The sequence below is a fragment of the Echiichthys vipera genome (genome assembly GCF_963691815.1).
Source record: "Echiichthys vipera genome assembly, chromosome: 6".
NCBI classification, from domain to species: Eukaryota; Metazoa; Chordata; class Actinopteri; order Perciformes; family Trachinidae; genus Echiichthys; species Echiichthys vipera.
In genome coordinates, this window is record NC_139831.1 from 17,201,362 (window position 1) to 17,214,497 (window position 13,136).

The 13,136-nt window shown below is 39.8% G+C and overlaps 1 protein-coding gene across 3 annotated transcripts; it reads left to right on the forward strand.

Moving 5' to 3' along the window:
• Window positions 1-6,206: 6,206 nt before the first annotated feature.
• LOC310948406 (uncharacterized protein) lies at window positions 6,207-12,894 on the forward strand. Of its 3 annotated transcripts, none has more exons than XM_083915523.1 (10): window positions 6,207-6,343; window positions 6,437-6,482; window positions 7,337-7,485; window positions 7,644-7,776; window positions 7,871-8,143; window positions 8,240-8,518; window positions 8,616-8,776; window positions 10,023-10,139; window positions 11,363-11,407; window positions 11,750-12,894. In XM_083915523.1, the coding sequence occupies exons 2-10, from the start codon at window positions 6,440-6,442 to the stop codon at window positions 11,927-11,929; spliced, it is 1,380 nt and encodes a 459-aa protein (XP_083771649.1). In that variant the 5' UTR covers window positions 6,207-6,343; window positions 6,437-6,439; the 3' UTR covers window positions 11,930-12,894. The 3 variants fall into 3 exon arrangements, with proteins under 3 accessions (XP_083771649.1, XP_083771651.1, XP_083771650.1); XM_083915525.1 differs by having other exon boundaries at window positions 11,366-11,407; XM_083915524.1 differs by having other exon boundaries at window positions 6,210-6,321.
• Window positions 12,895-13,136: the final 242 nt, after the last annotated feature.

Consider the following 13,136-nt stretch of genomic DNA (forward strand, 5'->3'; position numbering starts at 1 on the left):
TAGTCAGGTTTATCATTTAATGTGTCACCTGTCTGTCGGTTTCAGTTGACCTCAGCATTTTGGCTCAACAAAAAAAGGCCCCAGAAGGCTTGATCCACATGTTATAATACGACACATGGATCCAAAAATGATGGTAGCTTTGCCAAAGGGATTAAGTCACATATACAGTAAAGCTCCAGAAACCTAGATTTATAAATCCATTCGTCCTGTACTGTCCCTGTTAATGCCACATGGTTATTTAATCTGCTCCATAAAGACCACATGGTGTACATTATCTAATAACATACTGTACACCACTTCTTCTACGCTGACCTGCACACACCCCAACCTCCTTTTTTATTATTTTAATTTCTATGCATTTCATTTTGTTTTTGAATTTTATCTATTCTTTTATGTATTTATAACAAGTGAAAACAGCTTGAAACCACATTAAGACCAAGTAACTGTTAAAATGTGAAATAGTATTGCACTGTTTTAGATGAAGAGATCAAAATAAAACATTAATTTAACAAAATTGTGTAAGATGACTATCTTTTATATAAATACTACTGAGTACTAAAATGAGCAGATTTATTTTTGACAAGGAGCTCAGAGTATAGACCTCATATATTCTCCAACCTGCACAGCTATCTCAGCAAGTCGGCCACTGACCGAGTTCTCCATATTTCCTCACCTGTATGTTGACCCTCGGAGGGTCAGCTGGTGGCGTGCGGTTTGCTCTGAGGCCAGCGATGATCTGTGACAGGCTGCAGTACGGGTATCGCCTCATGAACAGGACGAAAGCAGCCAGGGACAGAAACATACCAGAAGGGACAGTGATGGACTTGAGGAGTGATCGCCATCTGCCTGACTTCTCTGGAGAGAGACACAGAGATGGGACAGATATCAGAATTAATGTGAGGAAGTGAAGAATTCAGATGTGAAAAAAGCAAACAAAGATCATTTAAATGCATGCTGTTCCTCACCGATCACCTGCAGCCAGGTGGAGGACACCAGGTTGCCATCCCCATCTCTGATTTCATACACCCCGGTATGCCTTAAGGTCAGACTCTCTATGATGACCACGTTGATGGTGCCGTTCCTGCCTACAGAGATGAGGCCCCTGTAGCGCAGGTCACGGTCTGTTATATGGCCCTCGCGGATCAGCTGCGCCGGGCCACGAGAGGATTTGGGTTCAAATCCCAGGGAGGAATGGTCAGGGTATCGGGTGGGGGTAAAAATGAGGTGGGCATGAGGGACAGGAAGAAAGAGGGGCAGATTTAGAGACTCCTTGATGAAGCGGGTGACATTGAAGGAGTGCCCTGCACGCACATGCAGGATCATGAACACAAAGACAGGGGTGCAGAATGAAAGGAATGAGACATTATGAGAAGGTGTCAGGTGGAAAGGGGAAAAATAAAATGTTAATATTAAAAATGATCAGTCAGCTTCCTGAACCTCATCCTGTCATCTTCTCTCTGTACTCACCGCTGACAGTGAGGGTGCTGCGGGACAGGACCTTCCCCACGCTGTCTATCACGGTGTAGTTGCCTTGATCCGCTTGAGTCACTCTCTCGGCCACCCAGAACTTCCCGCCCCGCAGCAGCCGCCCCCGGCCCGCATCGCTGGTTTCAGGATCCGTTCGGTTCCACAGCACAACTGGCATGGCCTCTGGTGGAGCGCCCCGGGGAGAAAACTCCAGTAGAAAGCCATCGTCAGGGATGATGTGCTCAAATTTCTCCCCATAGTTTCTGTGGTAGTACTGAATACATTCTGAAGCAGGAGGAAAGGGGTGAAGGATGAGAGAGAGGAAGAAGGAATGATCATCAGAGGTTGAAGGTTACTGCATTTACTCCAGCGATGTTATTAAGTACAATTGTGAGGTACAATAGTTGAGTGTTACAGCTGTATGCTACTTTATTGGCCTAACTCGTCAGAAGGTTCGCGTGACGCGTGAACCCGCTATTCTTTTTGCGTGATCTCATTACATCTCGTTAGAATTCAGCCACTCTGCAAGGTAAACTCTAAACTTTTAAGAGTTATATTAAATATTGTTGTTTTTACTACACTACAGTTGTAGTTACATATCCCTTTTCAGACTGAGATTTTCCATAAACAGCACATGATTGTTCTGGCTGGTTTATTATTTGGCTGTACCCATTTAGTCATATTATCCACTTTACTATCGATTATTTAACAAAAATCTGACCGTGTAAATATTTAACCAAAGCCCAATAGTCAACCACACAATATCGTTGCAGTACTGATATTGAGGTATTTGGACCAAGATATCTTGATATTTAAAGTAATTAAAACTAGCTCCACCTCCCCCAGCTACAATGGTTCAATTCTGCTGTCGCAGTTTTAACAATCTAAAAATGCAAAACCTATCAGTTACTACAGAGGACAGTAGGAGTACTTTTACTTTTCAAGTCAGTTCAGTTCAATCTCATTTATAGTGTCAAATCATAAAACAATTTATTTCAGGACACTTTACATAAAGAGTAAGTCAATACCACATTTAATTCCCCCATGAGCAAACAGCAAGTGATACTTTGAGAAAGTTTTGTTGATAATGCATTTGCTCTTTTACCTTTAATGTACTATTTTCAGAGAAAAAAAGAATATGCTATGATATCTTAAATATGTGGGTTTACATGGGTGAGTGGAGAGAAGTCTGTATCCTCTCTAGTGTGTGTACAAGGGGATGTTTTCTTCTGCTGCTGATAACAGGACGTTGGTCCTTAGGAGGGTTGTGCTATAATATGTGATACACTTGCTGGTGTCTTTGACCATGACATGCCGAAGCTTCTCTGATCAGATTTGTGGTCATAAAACTTTATATTCGAGTAAGATCAACTGAGACCCTAGAGTTATTTCTTTATGCATCATCTGGAGGGATTTTCAACATGTACAAGTTTTCGTCATCAACTATTATCTACTACTATCAAAGAGGCCGGTGATGAATTATGAAAAGAAACAGGGATAGACTTCAGGAAAAACAATCGTACCTGAAACAGTCAAACGAAGAGTCTCGTAGGTAAATCCAGTCAGAGACAGTTTGATGGCGTAAAGTCCCTGATCGCCATGAGTCACTTCTCTCAGGACAAGCATCTTATCTCTGGTCCACTCAAACCGCCGGTCCTTTACCTGCAGTTGCACAGTAAACACGTTTTGGAAATCTGTACACGCACATAAAAAAAAAAAAAAACTGACACACTTCTTCCACTCACAATGGTTTTGTCCAGCAGGACGCTTCTGGGCCCCTCAGGGTATGGCGTAAAAGTCACCGTTCTGGATGTCGAGTACACCGGCAGACGAAATTCTCTACCGGCGCACACCGTCTGGGCTTCTTCTCTTTCGCCTGTAGAAGACAAGAAAGTCAGCAACCTCCTCAGAGAAAATGTTTTGTAGATGAAGGATGTGTGATGAACCGTGGCATGTGACTCACCCAGCACGACCCAACCTGTGGGGAGAGCAGAACGAATGTGATTATCGCACACACTGGAATATCGCTGAACAAATGATGGCACTACTTTCTCACAGAGTTTACAAAGATGTTCGTCTGTTTTTTAGTTTTAAATGTGGTGGTGGCCGACGATCTATTCTCAGACCGCTTTCTTATTTTCAATACACCCCCCCCCCCCCCCATACATAACCATGATGCTCTCCATTACTTATGTTCCTCTAGGACTAATCCCAATAACACTAACAGAAGCAAATCTAACAGACTGCCTCACTGACATTAAATGCTGGATGTCTCAACATGTTTTAAAAATCACTTATGATAAATCAGCCCTAACAAAGTCAGCAAAAGAAACCTTGATGTGTTAATCATTTGAGTGGATGTTATTATCCATTAGCTGACGAATCTGGAGTGCAACTTGTTTTTGTTTTTGGAAAATATACGGACCCTCAAATGGACTTTTTGACCTCTGACTTCCTGGCAAAAGAGCTGCAGATTATCTGGACCATAATCCCTTAATCAACAACAAATTAACATTTAAAACTGTTGATTTGACAGCTTATGTTAAGAGCCCTTTATTGATTAATCTTTTGCATTTATAATAATTGCACGACCTCATACTGTTGGCTCCTTAGAAAGAGAGAAAGTCTATTTATGCATTGATAAACATGTGTATGACGGTTTATCAACACAACTATCTAGATTAGTACCTAATATAAAAAACGGATTCTCACAACCTGGCACTTATGTTTTTCTTAGTGGTGTCTGATAACTGATGATGAATTAACAGTTATGCAAGACATTAGTTACAATGTATGAATTATTATAATAATGATTATTAAATGTGGTATTATGAACTGGTTTTAAAGAACTTACCCACAGCAAAAGGAAGGACCAAAAGGGCAGTGAGCAGGACACAGGAGGCCATCTTCACGTGTGAAGACAGACCAGATTGTTTCATCTACAAACACAGTGGACACAGATCGTGATTTCATCCCTGCTCTGAAAACAGGCTACATGAGAGGGAGCTAAAAGACAACAGTGGGGATGTTTCCTCCACAGAGACACACTGCGCACATCCAAAACCAGCAATATATATGAATGTCTCAGTGATCCATGTCGCTCTGTCTGCTGTCATGTCAAGTCAGGTGTCCAACATGATGCCCAGCCGACGATTAATAATATTTATATTAACAGCGATGAAGCGGACCATCAGGTGGACAGTTATCAATAATGTGAAGATGGTCATATTCTGTGAACTCACCTGCTGGATGTGTGAAGAAAAAAACCGCCGCACCGCTGAATGTTTGTGAATGTTTATGTGAGCGGGGATAAGAGGATAACGACGTCCTCTGCAGAGCGCGCATGGGCATTGGTCCCTTTCTCGTACTCACTGCGATGGTGGGTCGGTAGGCTGTATTCTCAGCAGCTCTTTACGCAAGATGCCTCCCACGTTTGCGCTGTTTGTTGTTTTTTTTTTTGCCATTTTTCTGGGTCTAAATACGCTGTTAAGGCAAAAGAGTGCCCATCTATAACATGGTCTGGTCGTACGTCCAAGTAGGAGTAGTTTGCACAATAGAGCAGTTTTTCATTGAGCCCCATGTTAAACAGGCCGTCACAGTATAATTAAACCTATTTATGGCTTGTTTACAAAAACATTCTAGTCTGTATGTTTATCTTCTTATTTTATTAGAGGTTAAAGCGGATGAATAATTAGGGGCGTGGCCTCATTAGTACAGTATGAAGTGGATACAACAGTCTCATCTCGACCAACTAGGCCACAGCACAGGAGTGCGTCCGTTATAATAATCTTTCACACTCTATAACAGGCGAGTTATTACTACTTTATTACTGCTACTCTGTTACAAGTAAAAGCCATGCATTCAAAATCCTACATAAGTACTTACATAATATATTAAGTGTTAGAATCAATTAATTCAGTTTTTAAACATTGTTTTTTTAATGTTTTTTAACTTTTACTATTTAATGTTTATTATTTTAACGTTGAATTAACATAGACTTTATGAACATTGAAAAATAAAGAGTTAAATTCAGAGTCAAAACATTCAGATACATAATTTCAATGCAAACATTTTTTTTATTTGAAAATCCGATGACACAGATTTACTTCCATAATAAATATAAATATAATGAATAAAATATAACGGCTTTTTTCAAAAATATAATCTTAAAACCCCAAATCTCTACGAAATAAAGTATATCGCGGAGGGATGTTATTGTTTTTCATTGAAATATCACCTGCTGAACGTTTATCACACACACCAGTGGTTCGCAACCTGTTTGACACGTGAGTCCCCTGTAACAGGTTATGTTACTTTTGGTCATGAGCAGTTTAAAAAAGTTTTTTTTTTAAATGTTCAATTTAAAGTATTGTGTGACCTGAGAGAAAAAAAAAACTCTGGTTGAAAAAAAAACAATTTTACATTGTCATCAGTTTCTTTTACATCCATCATTATTATTTCTACATTTTCAATTTATTTAGTTGTTTATGCTCTTTGTCTGACTTTTGCACTATTTATTATTTGTTGTATATTACTTATATTTTTTTTCTGTTCTTTGTAGCCTACTTGTTGCACGGTAGATCGAAGAGAAACATATTTTTGAGTCCTTAGTATATCTGGCACATATTGCAAAATGAACAATACAGTTGACTTTTGGAACCATACCGCCTGATAGATGTGTATGCGCATTTTGCGCGCAAACGGCGCAGTGATGACGCAGACAGAGTGTGAAGCGTGAAGGAAGCCTCGCCCAGTGCTGTTTTCCTGCCCGGACCGTCCGTGTGACAGTTAACAGGTTGTAACGGAATAGTAACACCCAGGACTGACCGTAACACAGACGGACATTTATCTGCAGTGAGGAGACAACCGGCCGCCTGTAGTGTTTCACTTCTTGAGCTCGATGTTCACTTTTGCCCTCAGGGTTCAGAGAAACGTTGTCAAAGTTAACACGGTTCTCCTCTCTCTGCAGGACATGTTGCTGTTTTACGTGACTGTTGGCTGCGTGTTGCTCGGCGGTGAGTATGAACCGCACAGCCTCACAAAAGAACTGCATGTTTTGTTCTGACACTTAACCCAGGAGCTTTTCCTGTTCTGTTATGAAAAGGAAGTCTCCGCTCCTCATATCCGCGGGCTGTGACCTACAAAATATGCCAATTATGTGAACTGTGTTAGTGCGTGTACAGCTCCTATTGTAAAACAACTGCAGTGTGCCAGTCCATGTTTCTGCAAACATATATGGATTATTTTTGTGTTATTTATTTAGAGATTCATTTTATTTCATTTCAAGAATTCAGAAAAATGTATTGAAACACACGGATTTACACATTCTGAGCCTCCTACACGTTTCATTACTCTACATATTCTTCTACATCAATTTTTTCTCTCACTTTTTTACAGAGCAAGTTAATAATGAGTTTAATTCTGATGTTTGAGTGATTTAAAGGGGAAAATGGTCAATGTTTTTGATACAAAGTAAAATTAAATTACTGCGGAAGTAGCCCAGGGACATTGAGATTGCATCATTGTATCATTTTATCATTTTACTATTTTATCATTGTATCATTGCATCATGTATCATTTAAAAAGAAAAAAGTGGCGTCATTTTTACTGATGACATGATATTGCATAAGGCACACTTTCACTCTTTTGTGGGCACAGGAACAAAAAAAAAGATGCAAAATATCAATTTACATCTGCAGCTATTATCACACTCACAAACATACTCGATAATTCACACGTTTTCAGTGTTATGTGTGATATTTAATGTTTTATTAATGGCAGTGGCTTGCCTTTTCCACATGTCCTCAAATGTTTTGTGTCTGACTTCTCTTAATATTCCCTCCCTCTATCTCTTCTTCACTGATTGAAGGCTCATCTGCTCAGTTAGAAGAAAAAAGGGAGTGCTTTGGTAGAAGTGTGACATTTCCATTTGATTATTCACCACCCGTTTTCAAGGGAAAGATGTACTTCACTCCGACGAAAGGGTTTTCCAGGAAGCTAATGATGGATCAGGGGGAGGTGAGCAGCTTTTGGTGCTATAATTTATACTGTTATCAATATCTCTAAATGGCATTCATGCATGGCAAAATCTGGAATAGATCAAAAGTAAGAAGTATGAATGAAAATATTCGTCTCTCTGTCCTGAATAAATATGTTTGTCTTGTCCTCTGATTCAGGCAAAGGATCCACGCCTCAAAGTTAACTATGGCTCACTTAAACTCACAGATTTGACAGAAAGCGATGCCGGGATGTTTTTCGTATTATACGATGATGAATCGCAATATATTATCTTCAAATTGATAATTAGGGGTGAGAAAATGGGAAACCATTCCTTCAGAAAACCTTTGTTGAAATAAGTATTTCTGTGAGGTATGTGCAATAAGTCTTCCCTCTTTTTTTTCAGATTGTGATGATGAGTTCACTAGGTATCACGGGGACAGTTACTCCTATAAGGTTCCCAGACGGGCTGAATTCTTGGAGTTCACTCCCATCGACAGTGCGCACTTGCGGAAGGTCCTGTGGAACCGCACAGACCCTGAGGTCAGCAGGCAAAGCAGAGGGCAGATGAACAATAGAGTCTGGGAGATTATGAACCTCAGTCAAGGAGACGATGGCTACTACACCTTCAGGGACAAAGACAACTCTTTTCTGTCTAGGATACAGATCAGCGTGCATGGTGATGTTAGGAACTTGATAGAAGCTGCATGTTAGCCATTTAGACGGCTGTGTATCTGATAACATGTTCTCATACAATATATCTTTTATCACACAGCAAAATATATAGCCTTCGATAAAAATGTGGGCCAGTGGATCCTTATCCAATATCCTCGTGCTGATGTCCCGTGGACTTTGATCTTTACACCGGAGGCGGGTCACGAATCCATTGCACTTATGAAAGAGGGAACACCGATCGCTTTGAGTGCAAGGAGCATGGAGGTCACATATGATGGCATAGAAATTCCTTTTCTGGAAACCATACACTCTGGCAGCTATATGTTTAGTGACCCGCAAGGCCACGTGGCCAAGGAAGTGACTCTGCGGATAGAGCCAGGTGAGCAACAGCACCTTAATTGTAAAAATATTTTAAGAAACCCGCTGCTGATGATTTCATATTAACATACCCCCTTCCCCTTCTTCTGCTCCTCCAGAACCAATTCCTGTCTATGTTTATGCCGCCATTGTTGGCGGGATTGTCTTTGCATTGCTTCTCTGCTTTTGCTGCGTGAAAAAGTGCTGTTGTAAGAAGGGCTCTTCCAAAAGGGATAATTCCGCTCCTCGGACCGCAGCTGCACCTGCTGTGTATTACCATGTAAGTACTTCCTCAAATACAGACATTCAGACCAACCGATCATAGACCTTTTCAATGGGATTCCATCGATAGGCAACAACCTGGGTCCTTGTAAACTTCCTGTCGGCAGCTGTCATTCATATTCTGGATGTTAAGTCTGACGTAACACCCTTCCAAATTACGATTTCTGAATCCATATGTCCGTTAAAACAAAAAACAAAACAACAGCCAAACATGCGACAATTACGATCACCTCTTTTGTCAGTTAGACATATTTTTCATCGAAAAGAAAGAGGTTAAATGACAGTTACATTGTTACAAACTCTGTTCTAAACAACGGGGAACACGGCACTGCTGCGTTGTAGAAATACAAGGCTTGGACCCGGAAATCTTATTTTGAAAGGGTGTTACATCACAGCAATAAGGAGATATAAAAGAAGGAACGGTCATGAACATTAGGATGTGGCCGGGTCTACTGGAGTTGATGGGGCAGACAAGTCCCACTGTTATCCATCATACCCTTGCTGTTTAATGTTTAACTGAACAATGCTTCCACAGAAGAAAACACACAGTGTGATGTTGTGATGTTTTTTTTACCTCAATGTGCACATTTGTTTTCCTTGTTGTTGGTCTCCAAACAGATCATGGCTCTGCTGCAGCAGCTGCATACAGCTCAGCTCAAGCCCCTGTCAGATCCAAGATAGCTGCTCCATCACTAAACATGATAGAGTTGGCCAACGTTAGCCCTCCTGAACATTATTAAAAATCATTAACAGTCAACATGAAAGCAGATATTCTTTATTATAGTCAAATACATGCAGTCGAATCATGACCGTTCCCTCTTACATATTATCCTTACACTGCAACATGAAATAAACTGGGCACATTTGTAATGTCATTTACACCTGTGAAATGGTTTATAGTATGCGCAAGGGCTGTAACCAAAGTCGACAAAAAGATTAGTTGATTGAAAGAAATAATAATCTGCAACTTTTTTAGTAATCGATTAATCGTCATGGTAATTTTTCATTAAAAAATGGAAGAAAATGTGTTCAGCCTCCCAAATATTGACATTTCCTGCCTGTCTCAAATCCCTTTGGACTTTAAAAAGCTTGGGCGGACATATTTCACAATTTTCTGATATTTTATCGACAAATCGATTCATCTAGAAAATAGTCGACAGATTAACTGATAATATAAATAAGCACTAGTTGGAGCCCTACTATGTCTCTCTAATTGTACGTCAATTTTCTCCTTCAAACTGCAGGATATGCATCAACCCACTGGCCCAAGTTACTCTGCCACACCTGCTCAACATTACTCTCATCACCCAATTAATTCCCTTGCTGCTGGAGGACCTGCAACTGCCTCCCTCGAGTCACCGGTAGGTGCTATACAGAGGTTTTCAAACTGTGAACGGGAAGTTAGTTATTGTGATTTTTTGCGCTCACCAACGCGGTCAATCATCGCAGCTACAGCAGTTGTTGTGACACACTGCTCATGGTGACAATTCATTTACTGTAAAGAAAAGGTTCACATTTTTTTCAAGTCAGTGTTGAAACAATACTATACCGATATATACTTGTTTGCTTGCTGCAATCGTTCCTGCTGTTTATTCTGGCCCTTAACGGCAGGGCTGGGTATCGCTACTGACTTCCAGATGTGAGTCAATATCGTTTCAATGACTCTCTTATTTTCAACCGCTTACCCGGGGTCGTTTCGATAAGGAATATTTTATTTATGGAATCAGTTTTGCTTGGATATGAAATAGGAAGGCAGTTGCATTAATGTACTTTTTATTTAACATAAACACAACATTAGTCAACACAATGAAGTAAAAAGGGTCATGCAAGTTTTTCCCTGGCCAGTACCAATGTATTTCTTGGGTCTTATAGTTTTATACGGGGAAAAAAATCAGATTTTATGAATTGATATCAAGTCAATCAAATGACGAAAAAACATTTAAATTTAAAAAAAAAACTCAGTCTTATTATATAGACCTATTCTTGATTGTTCTTCCAATGTAAGTGATAGGGGACAAAGCCCACCGTCAAAAATACATGAGGCTGCAACAGTGTGAGGTAATCAAATGAAGCGGGTGCCTTTTCAGTACCAAATCCCCTCGTTAGGGTTCCCTAGACAGTGTTTTCTTGCTTTGCTGTGGCGGAGGGACATGTTTTACAAGGAGGAAAGTTTGTACCAAAAAGATTGTTTGGAAGATTATAGATTTTGTCCCTTGTTCCTCACATTAGTATCACATTAAGAAGGGGACCTTGATGGCCAGGATGAATGATTACAGCAAGAAAAACTTGTTTCACATCTCCTCACGGCTCCTGAACTTGCTTGAACATCATCACGTTTTTGTGTTTTCTTCAGCATCAAATTACTCCCGTAGTATTTGTCTGTTCATCTATGGGTACATTGCAAACAGGAACTGCTAATCGCTCATCCTGTATACTTTGGATGGTACCTATTTGCCAAGAATGTGTATATATTTATAGGCTAAAATATGATTTATAGGCTTTGTTTTCATTCCCCAAAAGCATCCTGAAATCCCTAATATGTTTCTTCCCTTTCTGACACACATGCATCTGTTTTACCTGACAGAAGCCCAACACAGTGAATATCCATGTGAACCCCCTCCAGTCTGAGGTAAACACACAAACAAACAAAACTCCCTCTAAATACATGAAAATGAAAATGAAACCAGTCAGAGCAGACTGGTCTTTTTCAGGAGGGCTCTTAAAGAGAGACAGAGGGTGGATATATGTTTATTCAGACAGTCAGTATAAGAAAATTAAGGTGTTTTTAACATTAAAGCGTGTGAACATGTTCTAATTGAAACCCCAAATATAAGTATGAACCAAAAAAAAGCAGCATGATATGGAACCTTTAACCAACAGCAAGATAATAATCCTTTTTGCCAGACTCTTTTCACACCTCCACTGCTTCATTAACACACTTTCCCCTTGTTTTTCCCACTTCTCTCCTCAGTTTGCACCGCTAGGAGGGCAGGGAGTCAACGCAGCTCCTTTAATCGGCTCTAACTTTCTCTCCTCGGACCCCGAGCCACAGTATCACTTGAAAGGACTGTCCTTTGCCTCTGCTCCTCCCCTCAGTTCAGATTCAACTACCAGTGATGTTTACACCTCAGATAAACTCAACTTTCTGTAAGGAGCTAAATTCAGTATTTTGCTTTGTTACTAGCGGGGACACAGCCATTGTAATCCCTGATCGGCTATAATGTTATATTCACAAATTAAAAAAAGTCGTAGTGAGTCGCATAGGACAAGGACCTACATATGTTGACACATGACCAAACTTATCGTAGGTTAAAATGTGGGATATTCTCTTTGAACGTAAATACGAGCACAAACGCACTGTGATCAAAGACGTAACTCTTGATGACTCAGCAGTAGAGGATAGGAGTATTAACAAGACGTAAATCATTTGTAGGAAAGACTTGATTCAGGTGTCTTGTTTCACAGGTAAGGAAGAATAAAGATCAGCCTACCTCTGTAGTTACTGTAGAGTGAACAGCCGTAATCAGGATTCCTGTGTAATATGCCATATGAATGTATGCCATGCTGTAAACTCAGGTAATAATGCATTATATACACTTTCTCCTAGTGCCAAGGGTATCAAACGTAGGAGATGATGTCACAATTTCTTTTTAAACTTCAGCACTGATGCAGATCGAAATACTAGACTCAGCAATTTAAGCCACTGTTAGCAGTTTTACTTATAGTAGTCTTGGTATAACCTTTTTATATTGTTGTTTCCAAGCCTTATCATGTACTTTATGCCTTATATATCAGTTATATAATATGTCTGTGTGGATTTTATCATTACATTCTGAGAAACTATGTATTTTGTTTCATGCTGTGTAAAAAGGTCAACCATTCACCTGGAAACTGTTACACTCTTTATCTTTTAGTGTATATTTGTAGATTCTTTCTCCATTTTGTAATTTAGAAAATCATCGGGTTTTTGACAGCTAAATAAAATGCCTTAGTTGACTGACTGCACAGAGGAAAGCCACAGTCAGCAGCCTTCAACCTACAAGTACCTGTAACGTAGTATGGTCCTTTTGAGTTGTGGAGGAGGCTACTCATCATGTAAAAGCCTTTTAATAAATAAAAGCCTATCATAAAGATTTTCGCTCTTTAAATAATGCCTTTACGTACGATTCAGTTTTTACAATGTTTGCAGGTGAAAACAGACTCTTTAAATGTCAAAGCTTGAGGTCCCTAAATATATCATCTACATTTTTGGTCACATTTAGGAAAGTATTAACTAAAACCTTTTTTCCCTCTGAGGAAAGATCCTTTACACGTACAGTATCTGGCAAACGGTTTTGACATTTAAGCAAATCATGCTC